Below are 19,895 nucleotides of genomic sequence, written 5' to 3'. Positions count from 1 at the left end.
CCTGCTGTGGTCATTACACCCTCTAGAACCTCGACCTGTTGGAACGCTATCTCTGTTTGTGGTAATTAACACTGAGTCCTCTGAAAATATAGGACTTCCCCAGCAGCACCCTTAGCTAAAAGCTGTTTTTTGAATCTTACCTCAGTGTCTGAGGGCCAGGACTAGGGGAGGAGCCTCTGTGCTCTCCAGTGAGGCTTTCAGACCATTATCACCCTTCATTCCAGAAGAAAAAACCTGCTGGCTCCTGTGCGGTTCATGCTTGGCTCTACCACCTTACCCCTCACCTCTCTGCTCTCATTTACTGAACTCCCAATCACTTCCCCTCACTTGCTGAAGACTGACTCCCGACTCAGTCTTGCTCTAACGCCAACCATGGTCATCCTCAGTGACAGCACTGTAAGTGACCTGTTTAATTCTCCGGCTTCTCAGACACTTCATCTTCTAAACTCCAAAGATCACTTCCTCCAACCCATCTGAAGCACTCTTTTCTAAATTTTATTTTATTATGTTATGTTAATCAGCATACATTACATCATCAGTGTTTGATGTAGTGTTCCATGATTCATTGTTTGCGTGGACTTTGTCATCACCAACAATTCATCACCTCTGAAATCTTTATTTTGGACATCCACTACCTTCTTTCTCTTTTTTCTTCTGAACCTATTTTATTTTTTATATAAAGTTGATTTTGGTTATTCTTTCAATTTATTACTTGGTTTCTACATTTTCTTTTAAAATTTTTTTATTCAAGTATAATTAACATACAGCATGAGTAGCAGATGTACATTATAATGATTCATCCACTACCTTCTATCCTTCTAACTCACTGCAACAATTCTTTAGCCTCATTAAGACCTTCAAAAATCAGTAAATGTATCTAATGTCTTAGGTATACTTTTTCATGCCCTCATAGAAACAACAAACACATGCAAGGTGTTTAAACTTATTTGGTAGAGAATGCATTAGTCAAGTATCTCAAAATGCTGCTGACAAACGACCATCCCAAGAATTTAAGTCTGAATACAACCCAAAGTGGAGATATGGTCAAATGAAAATTATCCTTGAGACCTGAAAGCAGTAGCAAGAAATACCCTCTATTTTTATTGCCCTTGCTAAAACACACACACATATACACCTACTTACAGACCTCTATGTAAAATGTTACCCGGAAAAGATTAACATGTTTTTATATACTTGCTATATAAACCTAACAGGTTTTCTTACAACCAAATCAAACCACTAGCAAAGAACAGTCTAGAAGGAGCTGCTGCTGAAAGGGCCCCCAACAGTATCAGGTACCTGAGCCCTGCGATGCAGTCTTCTGCGGGCCGGCAGCAGTGACCTGCGCCTTGGTTAAGGCTTGCACCGGCTGAGCAACAATGGTTCCTCCACCTCCGCTCACAATGGCTTTGGCAACTCCTTGGGTCACAACTTGCTTTGGACCAACTGCTTTGGCAACAGAAGAGCTGGCCTTGGCTACAAGGATTTGGCCACCACTGATTGCCACAGCCTGTTTCACTGTTGAAGGTAGAGTAGACCCAACTGGCACCCCAACAACCTGTTGAAAATAGAGGAGAATCCACCAGTGCTGCTTCTCAGTCCTTTCAAGGGCTCTTAGAACAGTCACTCTGTTCTAGCAAAGATCAAAGCAAAGCCCTAGGTATAACTCATGGAGCCTAATTTAATTGTCTAGGAATGCTACCTATGACAGATGTGAACAACAGTATTTCTTACATTTGGGGTATTACTAAAATAAAAGGCTTTTGTCTTAACCCCAGCTACTATCTAGAACTTACCTTATGTGTTTTTCAATAAAAAACTTAGAAAATACAGGAATACAAAGAAAAAAATTCTACTTATCCAGAAATAACCTCTTATTCTTTAATTTTTTTTTTTTTTTTTAAGTAAACTCTATCCCCAAGGTGGGGCTTGAACTCATGACCCCAAGATCAAGAGTCACACGTTCTGCCCAACTGAGCCAGCCAGGCACCCCCAGAAATAACCTCTTAATATTTTTAATATGTTTGCTTCCAATTCTGTTTAATATACATTTTAAAACACAGATGAGGATCGCCATGTACAGATTTGTAATTTTTAAATTTAACATCATATTACAGGCATTTTCCAATGTTACTGTTTTTCAAAGACATTTTTAGACGGCCAAATATATTAGAACAGATATACCATAATCTATGCAAACATTTCACTAGTGTGTGGATATCCAGGTAATTTTAAACTTCACATTAAGAAAAACTGCAATAGGGGCTCCTAGGTGGCTCAGTCAGTTAAGTGTCTGTCTTCAGCTCAGGTCATGATCTCAGGGTCCTGGGATCCAGCCCCGCATTGGGCTCCCTGCTCAGCAGGGAGTCTGCTTCTCTCTCTCCCTCTGCCCTCCCCGTTCGTGCATGCTCTCTAACAGATAAATAAAATCTTAAAAAAGAAAAGAAAAACTGTGCCATAAACATTCCCATATATGAACTAGAAACTCCACTACATACTTTTAAAGATCATCTCTCTTAGTAACCACTCCTATATTATCCCCATCTGAAACGCCTATTTCTTCATCTCTAGAACTCTTAACAATTCACGTCATTTATTACGTAGTGTAACATGTGACACTTCTTCCAACTGATTTTTAAGAAAAGTTATATTTTTCTCTATACTTCTAATTTTTCCTTTCCTTAAAGGGAAACATTTGGTTAAAAAAGAAGTCTAGGGGCGCCTGGGTGACTCCATCGGTTAAGCGTCCGACTCTTGATTTTGGCTGGGGTCATGATCTCACGGTCATGGGTGCAGGCTGCATGGGGCTCTGCACTCAGTCGGAAGTCTGCTTCTCTCCCTCTCCCTCCGCTCCTCCCCTACCAGGTGCACGCGCGCACACTCTCACATGCTCTAAAATAAATCAGTAAATCTTAAACAAAAAAAAAAGGGGGGGGCACCTGGGTGGTTCAGTCGGTTAGGCGTCTCCCTTCAGCTCGGGTCATGATCCCAGCGTCTTGTGATTGAGCCCCACATCAGGCTCCCCGGGGAGTCTGCTTATCCCTCTGATCCTCTCCCCTCTTGTACTCTCTCTCTCAAATAAATAAAATCTTAAGAAAAAAAAAAGTCTTAAAAAAAAAAAAAAGACCCCAAAACCCAGATTATGCAAGTTGGAAATATCTGGTTCTGATAATTTAAAGTGAACTCTTTCGGGGCGCCTGAGTGGCTCAGTCGGTTAAGCGTCTGCCTTCAGCTCAGCTCATGATCCCAGGGCCCTGGGATTGAGCCCCTGAGCAGAGAGCCTGCTTCTCCCTCTGCCTGCCACTCTGCCTATCTGTGCTCTCTATCTCTCTGTCAAATAAATAAATAAAATCTTAAAAAAAAAAATAAAGTGAACTCTTTCAAGTAAGAAAATACTATAGAACTCTTTTAAAAGTCAATAGTAGGATGTTAAATTAGAAGAAACAATTTAATTAACGGCAAATTGGGGTAGTGTTTCCCACTTTTCAGTTATTTCATAAAAAGAACTTCTCACCAGAAACTAGATGAAAAGACTTTTATAAGGTTAAAAGAATACAAAAAGATCTACCTTCTAAAAGTGAAAATGATAAAGTATTAGTACTTTTCACCCATCAGATTGGAGATAAGAATTTAAGTCTGGTAACACCAAAAAGTGGCTGGAGGGTATGAGGAAACAGGAACATCTGTTCACTGCTAAAGAAAAGTAAATTTGTATAGCCACTCCCAAGAGGTACCGGCATATCTACTAAAATTGAAAATTCACATATCTCATGTTGTAACAATTCCTCTTTTAGAAACATATCCTAGCGAAATCTTAGACATGTGCTCAAGGGAACATATACAGAATGTCCAAGGTAGCACTATTTATAATTACAGAAAATTGTCAACAAACATAATATCTATAACATGTAACAACATGCTTAATGTCTACAGGTAGAGGAATGGATAAACTGTGGTATAAGACAGTCAGTGGAATAGCATTCATTAGTAAAAATGAATGAAGCAAAACTACATAAATCAGGAGCAACAAACTTTGACAGTACAAATACTGAAAGGGGAGCTGCAGAAATTTATGAATATAAATATCTTTTATGTAAATCTGCAAAACACACAACATTTCATGTTATTTATGGCTATGGATTTATGCAATAAAAGTATGAACTAGAAAGCTACACATCCAAATTCATGATAGTGCTGCTTTTGGGAAAAACAAAATGGACTTCAACTCTGTCATGTTTCATTTGGGGAAAATATGAGATGAAATCAATATGAACATGTCAATTTTGGGTGGAGGATACATGGGCACTGATTATATTCTCTGTATTTTACTTTAGAATCTTTCTAAATTAAAAATAATAGGATTACCAATAATAACAACAATAGGATTACCTAAGTAGAACAAAATGATAAACCATATGCAACTGATAAATGGAACTTATAAGTTAAATAATTACTAAATCATACATCGTTTCTTTTCAAAGAATGTAAATACAGTAAAATACACTTGCCATGTGCTTGGACACTATGGCTAATATAATGAAAATGGTCCCCTAATCAACTATTATAAACCACAGTATAATAACAGAAGAAAGAGTGCAGGATTTTATAAGCAGTCAGACTTGGTTTCCCAGTTTTGTTCCACTAGTTAGGAGCTGGATAAGTTATTTAATGTTTCTGAGCTTTAGCCTTTGACACCTCATATATAAAATATGGATAATATTTATCTCCTAAGAGATGATGTACACAGTAAATGACAGCTACGGCTGCCCACGACACTTGTTATTATCAACCGAAGAACAGTAATCTATGAGGCTACATGGAGACTCAAAGGATAGAAAGCGCCAAGTGGATCCATGGTTGGTTAGGGCAGAGGACCTTCATTGTAAATCCTAGATTCATTTAGTCTAATAGAAATTAAAGTATGTAACATCTGGTATCTGCTTTAAAATATCCTAGGAAGAGAAATAAGATTAGCAAAATGCTGATAATTATGGAAACTGGGTAACAGGCATATAGGATTCATTATAATAGTCTCTCTACTTTTATGTACATTTAAGGAAGGAGGGAAAGAAAGAAGAAAAAAAAGACTCAAAGAACCAATGGGGAAAAAAGCAAGTTAACTTAGAATGGAAAAGAAATCCTCCCACTCTCCTGGCTTGGTTAAAACAATCCCTTAGGATGATCCAAATCTCTCTATTTTGACTGTATGAGCCTTATTCTGCAGGCAACATGGAGTGTTGCTGTGACCACAGAGCTGGGCACAGTCACGCCCCCCACACACACCAGATGTGGAGGTAGAAAAACTCTTTTTAATCAAGAACTTTGCCCCGCATCAGGCTCCCTGCTGGGTGTGAAGCCTACTTAAGAGTCTCTCTCTCCCTCTCCCTCTGCCCCTCCCCCCGCTCTCTCTCTCTTTCCAAAACTTTTCTATGTATTTATGGAAAAAAGATTTCTTAATGTAGAAAAACTTTGGGTAATGGCAGAAAGTGCCATCTGAACCCTGATATCCATTCTTTGTTTTCTCTCTCATGGTAAGAGAGCCCCCAGTTTTCAGCTAGGGACATGGCCACATAGAACATTTCCCAGCCTAGCATTGGTCATCTCATACTGGCTAAAAGGACAGGAAGAGACGTGATCACTGCAACTTTTGGGTTATGCCTCCCCACACCCCCTTTCGTCTTCCTGCTGGCCAGAAATGCGAACATGGTGGCATGAAATGAAATGGCTATCGCAGTCCACAAGCTGAGAACCAAATTTTGGGAATGGCAGAGGGAACAAGATAGGAGTCTAGATTCTTGATGATTGTGAAGCCAACATACTAGAACTGCCTACTGGTCTTTTATGTGTGAGAAAAAAACTTATTTAAGCTTTCTGGGCTTTGGATTTCTCTATTATAGTAGTCAAACTTTTTTCTGAGACAGTCTTCACATTTCCTAAATATATCAAACTTAATAATTTACTGCATAAGCTAAATTACATAATTTATTTTCATGTTCCTAAGCCAACAAAGAAAGCAAAAAATCTTAAAGGAAAATACATATGGATTGGACCTATTTTCTTTTCTGAAATTCCATGCATGTTAATTTGCTTCTTCCACCTGTACCAACCTCTATCCTCACTTAACTGCTTCAAAATTTCCAGAATATGACATACTTAATCTCTCCAAGAACTAAATAAAATGTGGTATCCCAAGTTGGCCACAGGAGGGCAGTTCTTATTAGCAGAGCTCATCCAGTAGAGCATACCACTCACAAGATTAACCCCCACCTCCTCTGTTTGAAAAAAGGGAGAATGAGGAAGCCTGGCATTCTACTGGGGAAAATCCTACGCACAGCTGTCTACTGACATCATAAAGAAGACTCTTAAGTAGGACACTACAACCCCAAATTAGTTTTTCTTTTTTTAACAAGACAATATTTTAGCCCAGAACCTGAACTCTTCCCATTCCACAGCACTTCTCTCTGCATGCCTTATTTCCTTCTAGCTTCACAAAACAGACACCCTTTGTTTTCTATTGTTATAAATACTTCCCTTTGACTCATGCTTTGATTCAATGTTTTTGTTTGTCCTCTGTACAGACTTCTGCAAGTCAGAACTTACTTTAACAACCAGAAAGTGAGGATTCTATGTGTGTAATTTTTCCTCCAGACACTGAAAAATATAGCCAATTACAATTTAATACTCGATGAGAAAATAGATCATGGTACTCCCGTATATTTACACAGGATTTGTCCTTAGTCATGTAACATTAGCTGTTATCATTTATTGAGTACTTGCTCTGTGCTAAGTCCTTTCCATACAATGGTTTCTAATTCTCCTACAGCTCTGAAAGACAGAGGGTATTATTCCCTTTTACTAGATGGAAAAACACAAGGTTCAGAAAGACAAACCCGCCCAGGTCACGCAAGTAATGAGTGGCTGAGATCTGTTAACAGGCTCTCATTCCAAAGCTCACACTCTTTTTACTATGCCACACTGCTTCCTTCCCACACGAACCCACTAAGTGCTCAGATGTCCCGTTTTATGGCAAAAGCACCCCTCTTTACTTTCATGAAAAAAGATAAGCCAAAGTTGAATAGAAGGTAAAACAGTATCGTTTTGTTCACGCTTCTGTTTTCTGGCATAGTTTCTAGGAATGCACTTCGGCAATAACCAGGGACAGTCTGTACTTGCAGACAGCTCCTTATCTGGAGTCTAAAGCATGTACTAAATTTCCTGGATAAACAGGAAATGTCTTTTCTCATGCTCTCCTGTTTCTGTATATTTCTTTCACCCTCTTCTGTGGCTTTTCAAGTGCCCTTAAACTTTATTCAGGGCATTCTAGCACAAAACCATCTAATTTTTCTTAGTCCAACAATGCCATTAGGTAGGTGGCAATGTGACAAGAAAGCCAATACAGTTGTTCAGCATTACGGAGGAGTGGATTTGCAAAATGCAAAGTGTAAAAAAGTGAAACTAACTTGTCCAGAGCTTCTGGGCATAAACAGCAAGGCTATACTGACTCAAAAACCTAACTCAGTGAGTCCATGTATCTTTCTTTGGTAAAGCAAAATAGATTCTAAAGAATTATGATGTGTCTGAGTAGCAAGTCCAGATAACAGTAACTGATTCATGAAAGGACTTTGACAAAGGCTTACCCATAAAGCCAAAACAATAGTGAGAGCATTAGGAAGCAGTTGGGGGTACCAGTCTTAATGATTCGGGGTAGGGAAGCCCCAAAGTCAAATTTGATGCTATAGCTTACTGGTTCCTAAATCTGCCAAATCACATGAGTCAGCAGGAGAGCTTGATAAAAATCCAGATTCCCAGGGCCCCCAAGAAGATTCTGATTCAGAAAGTTTGAGATGGGGGTCTCAGTATCTATATATTTTTAATCATCAGATGAGTCATGACCAGCTTAAGTTTGGGAAAGTAGTTAGTGGACTCTTATAGTAGAACCATACAGGTTTTAGAACTATAACATATGAATTTTTGTCATAATCCATGTGCAGCTATCTAGCCTAAACCAAAATACCTGAAACCATTTTTCTATATTAAAGTATTCCTCTCAAAGCAATTCATCCAACTCTAGGTAGGCTGGCTTTCAAGTTGAAAAACAAACACCTCACATAATATTCTTGATGGCTTTAGAATATATCTGCCCCCCAAATAAGATAATTTAACTCTGTATGTTCTAAAAGCATGCTTAGGTTCCAGACAATAGCTCACAAATTTTAATTAGCTCTGCAATGGAAGATTTTGGAGTCAGCAGACCTCGGTTCAAATCCTGTGTCACTTATTAGCTAAATGCCCTCAAGGAAGTTGCCTCACCTCGCAGAGGACAGTCTCCTCGTTTGTAAAATGGGGTTGAGAGTATCCACCCTGCAAGGTTGGATACATGAGGATTACTGATGGTGTGTAAATGCTAACAGGACACAGACAGGCTCTCATAAGCACAACCAATGCAGGAAAACATGGACCTATATGCCATTTTACAGTTTTCTTGATATATTAGTTCCCCACACTTCCAAATTATAAAGCAAATGAATTCTCTAAAGAGTCAAGAATCAGTAAACAGATGACACAGCCTGGACATCAGAAGTATAAACTACAGCACTCACCTACCAGAAATAAATAAAATAGCAGACGTTGGTCCTGTCAGCTACCCATTTTACACTTGAATCAACTGGAAGTTGTGTCTGTGAAGTCTAACATCTTCACTGTTAGAGAGATAACACAGCATCTCCTTGCCTCTTCGACTGTTACTGGATCCTCTGTAACACAGGCCCTGCTCTTGTCACTGAGTACTGCAAGAGCAGATGTGTTTAGCACTGTCTAACTTGCTTTTCCAACACGGCTTCCATCTACAGGATTTTCTGGGATCAGCAACCCTGTCATCTGAATTCAGCACCTGCCTGTTACTTAGGCAAATAAAGTTCATTGACATATTAACCTCCCCAACACTATCCAACACAAACCTTGGAGGGCTGAATCTTTGGTGACTGGGAAGTCCCTTCTCCAGCAGTTAGGACCTGTTTTTGAGGGGACACAGCTATCATGTGACCCCCTTTCACTGTCACATACTGAGGGAGTGGTGACTGGCTGGCAGCTCCTGTTGTTGGCACGTGAGAGGCTTCACCAGGTTCCTGTTTGATGATTACCTGGCAACAAACATGATAATGATGCTGAGTAATCATCCCACAAAAAAAGCCCGGGGCGCCTGGGTGGCTCAGTCGTTAAGCGTCTGCCTTGGGCTCAGGTCATGATCCCAGGGTCCTGGGATCGAGCCCCGCATCTGGCTCCCTGCTCCACGGGAGGCCTGCTTCTCCCTCTCCCACTCCCCCTGCTTGTGTTCCCTCTCTCACTCTCTCTCTGTCAAATAAATAAATAAATAAATAAATCTTAAAAAAAAAAAAAAAAAGCCACTAATATCTGAATCTATTCTGCTTTCAGGAATTAATGAATTGACGAAGCCTGGTCTATAAAAAAATGACTCCACCAGAAGGGTAGAAATATTGCTTAAATACAGCCCATAACAGCTATCAAAGGGACCAAAAGTGGGATCTGGATTTGATCCTGTGTTTCTGCAAACTCGACCTAGTCGAGTTTGTTCTAGATTTTGGTGGCAAATGGCAGCAGAAAGAAACACACACACAGTTTGTGCTCTCAGGAGTTACCATCTTGCTCGATACCAAGAGCTGCCCTGTCGCAGAAGTAGGATCTGGTCTTAGAATTATGACATACTAAAAAGTTACATGTTGTGGGGTAGTGTCAATCAACTCCAACATGCCACAGAAACAATTATGTAACAAAACCATTTTGCCTTGTGGGATAATGCCCTAATAAATACTCACTTTTGTGAAAGCTCCAAGTCCTCCAGTTATAGGTTTGGGACTTTGAACCTTAGGGTGACTCCCAATAGGACAAAGAGGTGGCATAGATGCAAACAAAGAATCCTCTTGCTGCATATGTAAAAATACACATTGTACAATTAGGATAAAATAACTGACTTCAGATAGTCCTTATATTTACAATATAATATATATATAAAATATAATATAACTGTCCTTATATTTAATATAAACCTGTGACATTCTCTACCAACATAATCAAAAAACAAAAAGACCCAAAAGCTCAAAACTCTTTAGGGTCTTCCAAGCCCCCACACTCACATTTTAATTATTGTTTTAGAAACCAAATGCAAGGAAAGGCCATGACCTGGCAAGAACCTAGTCATCTGTGCCCCGGTATATGCTGTGAAGACTATTATACACCTCTAACATTTGGTTGGCTCACAGGTTTGCATGTCTAGTCCCCTGCCTAATGGTAAGCCACTAAAGGCCTGGCACTGTATTTTATTTCTTCTCTATCCCTAGAGCCTAGGCACTAAATAAATAAATGAAACAGAGTGTTTCAGTATATACATCCTTTCAATAGTATTCACACAACCTGATTTGTTATCTTTACTCCAAATAAATACCCAATACACAGGGAAATAATTTCAATAAGGATTTAAAAAACAAAACAATAAAAAGAACTTAATAAATCCAAAACCAACAAAGGTCAACATTCAAAATTACTGGCATTTGTCTCTCTCAAATATAAAATGTAACTCTCAGAGGCAATATGCCACAAATTAGGGACAAGTAACAAAGTTAATACTGCTTAACCATGTAACGAAAAGACAACAAACATTAAAAACAGACTGGCAGAGAATTAAGACCTTCAAGGCAATTATTACAATTTAGGCATTCATGTAACACAGGAAGCACTGAACTCAGTGAAAAACCTCGTCTTGGACCAGAAAGCTATTCAACATCATCACCGTTAAGTACCTATATGTAAGAAATGTGTTAGCACTCGTCATGTAGTAGAGGATCTCTGAATTCTCAGTTCTCACACACGAGTTTATACCTCAAAGGCTCTAGGCAGTCATGACAATGACAAGTAACCAACCAAAACAGCAGGGGCTGTCTTTGCCAAACAGTGAGCAGATACCTAGCACTCTTAGCTGAACAAGTCAGATCATATTTGAAGTTCTAATTTTAAAGGTTTTCTTACCCTGAAGGAAAAAAAGAAAAAGAAAAATTGTGGAAAGAATTATTTTCAAGTAACTACATGGCTGACAAAGAGAAAAAATATATATTTACTCCTTATTGGTACAAATATAAGAAGAAAAGAAGTATGCTGCCAGATGAATATTTTTATAAGGAAAAATCTGTAACAAAGCTGAGCACCCCCCACTCCTAAAAATAGCTGCCTCCTCATCATAGTAAATTTTCAAATAGATACTGACTGTCCAACTGATGGAAGTGCTGAGAAACATTTTCCACACTAGGAAAAGATCAAGAGTAAGACAGGTGGGCCTGGAGTAGATGATCTTCAAGATGCTTAGTAGCTTGAGGATTCTACTTAATGAAATTTGCATCATCAACTGACAAATTCTTGCTGGGCTTGAACTTACTGTCTTTACAAACTAGAAAAGTGCAATAATGCAATAAGAGTGTTACCTTGACAGCAGATGTTACAAAACTACTTCCATGAATTTTAGGAATAGGGGAACCTGTTCCTTGGGAGGCCTGGGAGGCAGTAGAGAGCTTGTTTGTAGGACTTCCTGATAAGCAAGGCAGATTTTAAAATAAAGTACAAAGTAAAATTTACAAAATGGAACTTTAAAGCATTTTCCACCATCCCCTCCCCTTTTCCTCCACCATTTTTCATTTTTAAAGTGTTGAAAACTCACAACCATGAAATTACTATAGAAAAAATACTTAAAGATTCCTCCTATGAAGCTGACCACCTCACTAACCTAAAAATAGACAAGAAGCTAGTAAGGACATGTAGAAGTACGTAGATATTACAGACTCTGTTACCTGTATACAGAGACAGATACCAGAACATAAGGGTATTGGTTACATAATGATGGACCACATGTATGAATCTAAGTGAATTCTAGCTCCTTCAAAATAGTTTCACCAGGAGGTCGTACCTGTTCCAAAGTGATGCTGACATTAAGCAATTTATACTCCATGTGTATAACTGCCTTTAGGGTCTGATAAAAACAAGTCCCACTACCTATAGTCAAAAGTAAGTCAAGACCAAAAATGGTATTTGATCACCTGCTCCATTTATCAAACTTGCCTGCAAAGACTGGCTAATTCCTAAAACTAACCATCCTCAAAGGAAACCTATTTGACATCCCTAAATATATTCAAAAGGCTATTAAGTAATTTCTGAAAGCAGCATTTTTTAAAGGAGTTCCACAATTATAATCACTGTTAAAGGACCTAACTTTTCCAAAAAGCTACTTGGAAAGATCCAGCATACATTCATGTGTTAAAATCAATTATGTTAAGGGGCGCCTGGGTGGCTCAGTTGGTTAAGCGACTGCCTTCGGCTCAGGTCATGATCCTGGAGTCCCGGGATCGAGTCCCGCATCGGGCTCCCTGCTCGGCGGGGAGTCTGCTTCTCCCTCTGACCCTCCTCCCTCTCGTGCTCTCTGTCTCTCATTCTCTCTGTCTCAAGTAAATAAATAAAATCTTTAAAAAAAAAAAAAAAAAAATCAATTATGTTAAAAAAAAAAAATCAGTCTTAATACCTTATAGTCACTTCTCTTTTCACTATTTCTCTTAATTAGAAGTGAGAGCTACAGAAAAGTTTACACTTAGAAGCATGTGTTCACATAGTTTAAATGAAACAAATACATAAAATAATGTTTGTGAAAATACTTGGAAAAAACCTGAAAAGCACTCTGTAGTTATAGGAAATTATGATGACAAACACAATAAACCCAGGTCTTATTCTTCCTATCAGAGGTCCCTTTTTTTAACTGCAGAGTTCAATTTCTCTCCCACACACAAAATTTACCTTATTCACAGAAAAGTAAAGATCACTTTTTTATTTGGTGAGAAACATATGTGGGCCACAGAGGTATTCTTGTTCTGAAGCTTAATTTGGAAAATAACCACATTGCTTGCAGGCCCAAAAAGAATGTCTTCCAAATGAATACAAAATCAGCTTTTTTTTTTTTTTAAATTAATTATGGCTCACTTTTAATCTTTAGAAATTAAAAAGAAAATTTAAGTAAATTCCTAAAAAACAGGACTTTTATTCTCTCTGAGAAACAGCACTGGATTTACTGTTCTAGAGCTCCTCCTCTTGTTTACAGATAAAGATTTCATCCTCCCATTATATGGCTACTCAGTCACCCTAGGATGTCGCCTTTACAAAAGATCAAGCCTTTCGGATCACACAAATATTGATCACAAACATACCTGTAGTGGGAGTGGGGGCTCCAATAACCTGCCCTGGCTTATCCAGGATAACATAAGGGTTATTAATGACAGAGCTGGCAGTGCCTTGCTTCACATGGACTGGAGTGGAAGTTGGGGTTCGAGGCAGGGGTGATGGACTTGGAGTTGATATGGGGGAACCTTTATTAATAAAAAAGAGAAACAAACTAAACAAAAGACATCTACTCAACCCATCTAAGAAAATGCTAACGATAATGGAGGACAAAGGTGACAAATGGGGAAAAGAGAATGGGACTCTGTTTCAGGTACTAAGCAACAGCAGTGGTGTAGCTGAGAAGGGACTCATCCTTGCATCAGCATCAGCAGGGAGCTTTTGAGAAACAGATTCTGAGGTGCTACCCCAGACCTGCTAAATATAAATCTGTACTTTAACAAGATTCCCCCTACACACACCCATCCCATGGGTACATTAAAGTTCAAAAAGCTGAGCTTTGGGCACCTGGGTGGCTCAGTTGGTTGGGTGACTGCCTCTGGCTCAGGTCGTGATCCCAGGGTCCTGGGATCGAGTCCCGCATCGGGCTCCCTGCTCAGCGGGAAGCCTGCTCCTCCCTTTCCCACTCCCCCTGCTTGTGTTCCCTCTCTTGCTGTCTCTGTCAATTAAATAAATAAATAAAATCTTAAAAAAATAAAATAAAAAAGCAGAGCTTTACATAACAGCATAGAACTCCTAAATCCCTAGATAATCAAACTCTTCACAACTTGGGCAAATTGTTATAATAATGTTTATACTCAAAGACACTAAAATTACAGGGAATTAGTAAGTGAACAGCTAGACTTACAAACCAGGAGTCTTGATTTACAATTAATTTCCTATAGGAAAACATGAAATTCACCCACCCAAAACAAAAGTCTGTCAATACTAAGTCACAGCTACAATCCAGAGATTCCTGTTCCCACAGAACACTCTCAAAGATTACCCATGTATCATCCAACATGCTCAATGGTTTTTTTATGGATCAAATTTGTCATCCATGAATTTCTCTTAACTTCTAACCAATTTGTATGTTCAGCCTATTCCGCCTCTGGAACAGCAAGTTCCAAAATGCTTCTAACTGGGAGGTAAAATTACACATTCCTCACCTTTCATCAATTTCAAAGACTTGGATCATATTTCTCCTTAGTTGTCTATTTTTAGCACTGAAGACTCCTTTTCTCCAACTTCATATATAGAGGCTTCCCACTGCCTAGATATTTCTACTGACTCTCTTTCAAGCCTTTTCTGAAGTGATGCAACCTACACCATAAAGTATATTCCTACCAGAGGTCTACCTAACATAAATGTGGAACTGTCATGAGACAGTAGACAATTCAATCTCAGTGAAAATGAAGGCTCAAAACTACCTACCGGTAACAGGAATGACTAAATTTCAGTGTGGTTAGTATAAAAGACATTTCAACCCCAAACCAATTCCTACCTTTCAAGCTTTAACTCCACACCAAAAGGCCTGCCTCTAAGTTTTTTTTATTACTAGCCACTCTGGTTTCCATATATAATTCAAAAACTTAATTCCTATCTTAGTTTCAACCATACATCCTAGTAAACATTTTACCTGCACCACTTCTTGGAGATAAAAACCTGACTGCTTTGAATTTCATTTCTTTCCCTATTCAAAAACTATTTGCATATGGAATGACTTTTGTTGACAGCTTTGCTCATCAATAGTGATTACTTGTTAAATAAACAAAAATCCTACTTAAAAGAACTTGGGCGCCTGGGTGGTTCAGTCGTTAAGCGTCTGCCTTCGGCTCAGGTCATGATCCCAGAGTCCTGGGATCGAGTCCCACATCGGGCTCCCTGCTCGGCAGGAAGCCCGCTTCTCCCTCTCCCACTCCCCCTGCTTGTGTTCCTGCTCTCGCTATCAATCTGTCAAATAAATAAATAAAATCTTAAAAAAAAAAAAAAAAGAACTTAAGAAAAGCCATAATACTTTCTTTTGCCATTACAACAATTTTTATACACATCAACTTGACACACATCATCTGTATACCTGAAACAATCTTGCAGCTCATGGTGATGGGTTGGAAGGATTTTCCGGGTGACTCAGGATTAGGAACCTGACTTTGTGGCACGATTTTGCAGCTTGATGCTATTGGCTGAAAAGCTGAATTGCCATGAGAACAAAAGGTAACTTTCTGGGATGTTGTCATTTTGGTGGGTGTTCGTTCCAATGAAGATGGCAAAGAATAAAATGTAGTGTGTCTCTCAGCTTCAGTGTTGGCTGGGAAGCCTATTTGGAATGAAATAGGCAAATGATAAGTCATGAATCACTTAGAAATAATAAAACCTTTCCACTGTGGGAAAAGAATGAAATGATAAAAATCCCTTATCATTTCAACAACCATTTAAACCACTTCCCAGTAAAATACATACAATTGACAGTATTTATAAGCCCTTTATACATAACTGGATGAAATGTAAATTATCATGTTTAGAATCTTTTATTAAAATGCTTCTTTCAAAAAATTAGAAAACATATTAACTATAAAGCATGTACAATATAAAAAGTACACAAGTATATTATGTTCTGAATTGAAAAGCTGTTTAAATTAGAAAAGAAGAAAAACTCAAAACATTCACTTAATCTAATAATGTTCTATTTTATTAAATGCCCATGAAGATGTAACTGAAATTTATTTATTTATTTATTTATTTTTTAAAAGATTTTATTTATTTATTTGACAGAGGGAGCACAAGCAGGGGGAGTGGGAGAGGGAGAAGCAGGCTTCCCGCTGAGCAGGGAGCCCGACGTGGGGCTCGATCCCAGGACCGTGGGACCATGACCTGAGCCAAAGGCAGACGCTGAACTACTGAGCCACCCAGGCACCCCGATGCAACTGAAATTTAAAGAGGAATAAAACTGAGATTTATAAAAGGACTAAAATATTAACATCACATTAAAATGCAGGCTTAGAGGAGCACCTGGGTGGCTCAATCAGTTAAGTGTCTGACTGTTGACTTCAGCTCAGGTCATGATCTCAGGGTTGTGAGACTGAGCCCCACACTGGGCTCTACACTGAACGTGGAGCCTGCTTGAGATTCTCTCTCTTCCCCTCTGCCGGTCCCTCCACTCTCTCTCTCAAAAATCAATCAATAAATAAACAAGTAAATAAAAATAAAAATGTAGGTTTAGAGATTAAACTGACGCCATTTAGAACCAGCTTTGTATCTTATACGTATAGGTCACAGAAATGATTTACTTATCACTTAGATACTTATTAAATGAAAAAATGCCATAGTCAAAATACATTTGTTGATTAACTTTTTTTTAAAATTAATTTATTTATTTGAGGGGGAGGGGCAGAAGGAGAAGGAGAGAGAGAATCTCAAGCAGACTCCCTGCTGAGCACAGGGAGCCTGACGCAGGGCTCAATCCCAGGACTCTAAGATCATGACCTGAGCAGAACTCAAGAGCAGGATGCTTAACCAACTGAGCCCCCCAGGCGCCCTGATGATGGATCTTTATTGGTTTTTTTATTTTGTTTGGTTTTTTTTAAAGTAGGCTCCACGCTTGGCGTGGAGCCCAACAAAGGGTTCAATCCCAGGATGCTGAGATCAAGACCTGAGCTGAGATCAAGAGTGGGACGCTTAACAGACTGAGCCACCCAGGCGCCCCTTATATTGTATTTTTTTTTTTAATGTTTTATTTATTTATTCATGAAAGTCAGAGAGAGAGAGAGAGGCAGAGGCAGAGGGAGAAGCAGACTCCCCACCTAGCAGGGAGCCTGATGCGGGACTCGATCCCAGGACTCTGGGATCATGACCTGAGCCGAAGGCAGACGCTTAACCATCTGAGCCACCCAGGCGCCCTTATATTGTACTCTTAATTCCAGTACAGTTAACATATAGTGTTACATTAGTTTCAGGTGTATAATACAGTGATTCAACACCTCCATACAATACCCGGTGCTCATCACGACAAGTGCCCTCCTTAATCCCCATCACCTGTTTCACCCATTCCCCCACCCACCTCTGCTTTGGTAACCAACAGTTTATTCTCTACAGTTAAGAGTCTGTTTTTTTTTGTTGTTGTTGGTCTCTTTTTTTTGTTAGTTTTGTAAACTCCACATATGAGTAAAATCATATGGTATTTGTCTTCTCTGATTTATTTCACTTAGAACTATACTCTCTAGATCCATCCATGTTGCTGCAAATGGCAAGATTCATTCTTTTCATGGCTGAGTAATATTCCAGTGTGTGTGTGTGTGTGTGTGTGTGTGTGTGTGTGTGTATATATACATACACACCACCCCTTCTTTATCCATTCATCTGTCAATGGACACTTGGGTTGCTTCCATAATTTGGCTATTGTAAATAATGCTGCAATAAACATAGGGGTGCATGTATCTTTTCGAATTCATGTTTTTGTATTCTTTGGGTAAATACGCAGTAGTGGAATTACTGTATCATACATACAATACTTCAATTTTTAATTTTTTGAGGTATCTGCACACTGTGTTCCACAGTGGCTGCACCAGTTTGCATTCCCACCCACAGTACATGAGGGTTCCCTTTTCTCTACATCCTCGCCAACACTTGCTCTTTCTTGTGTTTCTGATTTTAGCCATTCTGACAGGTGTGAGGTGGTATCTCATTGTGGTTTTGATTTGCATTTCCCTGATGATGGGTGATGCTGAGCAACTTTTCATGTGTCTGTTGGCCATCTGTATGTCTTCTTTGGAGAAATGTCTGTTCATGTCTTCTGCCTATTTTTTAATTGGATTATTTGTTTTTTTGGTGTTGAGTTGTAGAAGTTTTTCATATATTTTGGATATGTCATTCGCAAATATCTTCCCCCATTCAGGAGACTATCTTTTAGTTTTGTTGATTGTTTCCTTCACTGTGCAGAAGCTTTTTATTTTGATGTAGTCCCAAGAGTTTATTTTTGTTTTTGTTTCCCTTGCCTTGAGAGACATATCTAGAAAAGTGTTACTACTGTCAATGTCACAGAAACTATTGCCCGGAATCTCTTCTAAGATTTTTATGGTTTAGGTTTCACATTTAGATCCTTAACCCATTTTAAGGTTATTTTTGTGTGTGGTATAAAAAAGTGGCCCAGTTTCATACTTTTGCATGTTGCTGTTCTGTTTTCCCAACACCATTTGTTGAACAGTCTTTTTCCCATTGTATATTCTTGCCTCCTTTGTCAATGATTAAATGACCATATAAGCATGGGTTTATTTTTGGGTTTTCTATTCTGTTCCATTGATCTACGTGTCTTTTTTTTTGTACCAGTACCATACTGTTTTGATTACTCCAGCTTTGTAGTATATCTTGAAATCTGGGATTGTGATACCTCCAGTTTTATTCTTCTTTTTCAAGACTTTGGCTATTTAACATTTTTTTTTTTTTTAAAAGATTAATCTTATTTATGGAGTGCCAGGTGGCTCACTCAGTTAAGCGCCTGACTCTTGATTTTGGCTCAGATCATCATCTCAGGGTCATGGGATCGAGCTCCACATCAGGCTCCATGCTCAGCAAGGAGTCTGCTTGAGATTCTCTCTTTCCCTCTGCCTCTCCCCCTACTCGCATTCACACACAGTTCCTCTAAAATAAATAAATAAAGTTGCCTTAAAAAAAAAAAGAGGATTTATCTTTATTTTAGAGAGAGAGCAGGAGGGACAGAAGGAGAGGGAGAGAGAATCCCAAGCCAACTCGGCTAAGCATGGAGCCTGACGCAGGGCTTGATCCAACAACCCTGAGACCACGACCCGAAACCAAGAGTTAGATGCTCAACCGACTGCACCACCCGGTGCCCCTTAGGGTCTTTTGTGGTTCCATACAAATTTTAAGATCATTTGTTCTAGTCTGTGAAAAATACTGTTGCTATTTCAGTAGGGACTGCATTAAATCTGTAGATTGCTTTGAGTAGCCTGGACACGTTAACAATATTTTTCTTCCAATCCATGAGTATGGAATATTTTTCCATTTGTTTGTGTCACCTTCAATTTCTTTCAGTGTTTTATAGTTTTCAGAGTATAAGTCTTTCACTTCCTTGATTAAGTTTATTCCTAGGTATTTTATTCTTTTTGGTGCAATTGTAAATGCGATTGTTTTCTTAATTTCTCTTTCTGCTGCTGCTTATTAATGTACAGAAATGCAACATATTTCTGTACACTGATTTTGTATCCTGTGACCTTACTAAATTCATTTATCAATTCTAGTAATTTTTTTGGTGGAGTCTTTAGATTTTTCTATATATAGTATCACGTGATCTGTGAACAGTGACAGTTTTACTTCTTCCTTACCAATTTGGATGCTTTTTCTTTTTCTTGTCTAATTGCTATGGCTGGGACTTCCAGTACTATTTTGATGAAGTGGTGAGAGTGGACATCCTTGTCTTGTTCTTGACCTTAGGGAAACTAGTATGACGTTAGCTGTTTTTCATATACAGCCTTTATTATGTCAAAGTACATTCCTTTAAACCTACTTTGTTGAAGGTTTTTATCAGAAATGGTGTACTTTGTCAAATGCTTTTTCTGCATCTATTGAAATGATCATATGGCCTTTATACATTGTTATTGATGTGACCTATCACACTGATTTTTTTTTTTTTTAAAGATTTTATTTATTTATTTGAGAGAGAGAGTGAGAGAGAGAAAGAG

General features: G+C 38.7%; 1 protein-coding gene across 1 annotated transcript in view; it reads right to left on the bottom strand.

The window, feature by feature from the left end:
* The window catches only part of YEATS2 (YEATS domain containing 2), a 102,456-nt gene that overhangs the window by 32,057 nt on the left and 50,504 nt on the right, over positions 1 to 19,895 (bottom strand). The window contains exons 11-16 of the mRNA XM_081813494.1: positions 15,281 to 15,520; positions 13,254 to 13,412; positions 11,490 to 11,593; positions 9,834 to 9,941; positions 8,958 to 9,140; positions 1,300 to 1,558 (exon numbers count right to left, since the gene is read on the bottom strand). Coding sequence (XP_081669620.1) covers positions 1,300 to 1,558; positions 8,958 to 9,140; positions 9,834 to 9,941; positions 11,490 to 11,593; positions 13,254 to 13,412; positions 15,281 to 15,520 — 1,053 coding nt within the window. The remainder of the gene's footprint in view (positions 1 to 1,299; positions 1,559 to 8,957; positions 9,141 to 9,833; positions 9,942 to 11,489; positions 11,594 to 13,253; positions 13,413 to 15,280; positions 15,521 to 19,895) is intronic.

The sequence above is a fragment of the Leptonychotes weddellii genome, chromosome 1 (genome assembly GCF_054177405.1).
Source record: "Leptonychotes weddellii isolate Sample4059 chromosome 1, ASM5417740v2, whole genome shotgun sequence".
Taxonomy (NCBI): Eukaryota; Metazoa; Chordata; class Mammalia; order Carnivora; family Phocidae; genus Leptonychotes; species Leptonychotes weddellii.
Note: the sequence above shows the minus strand (reverse complement) of the source record. Positions and strands in the feature narration are given on the sequence as shown.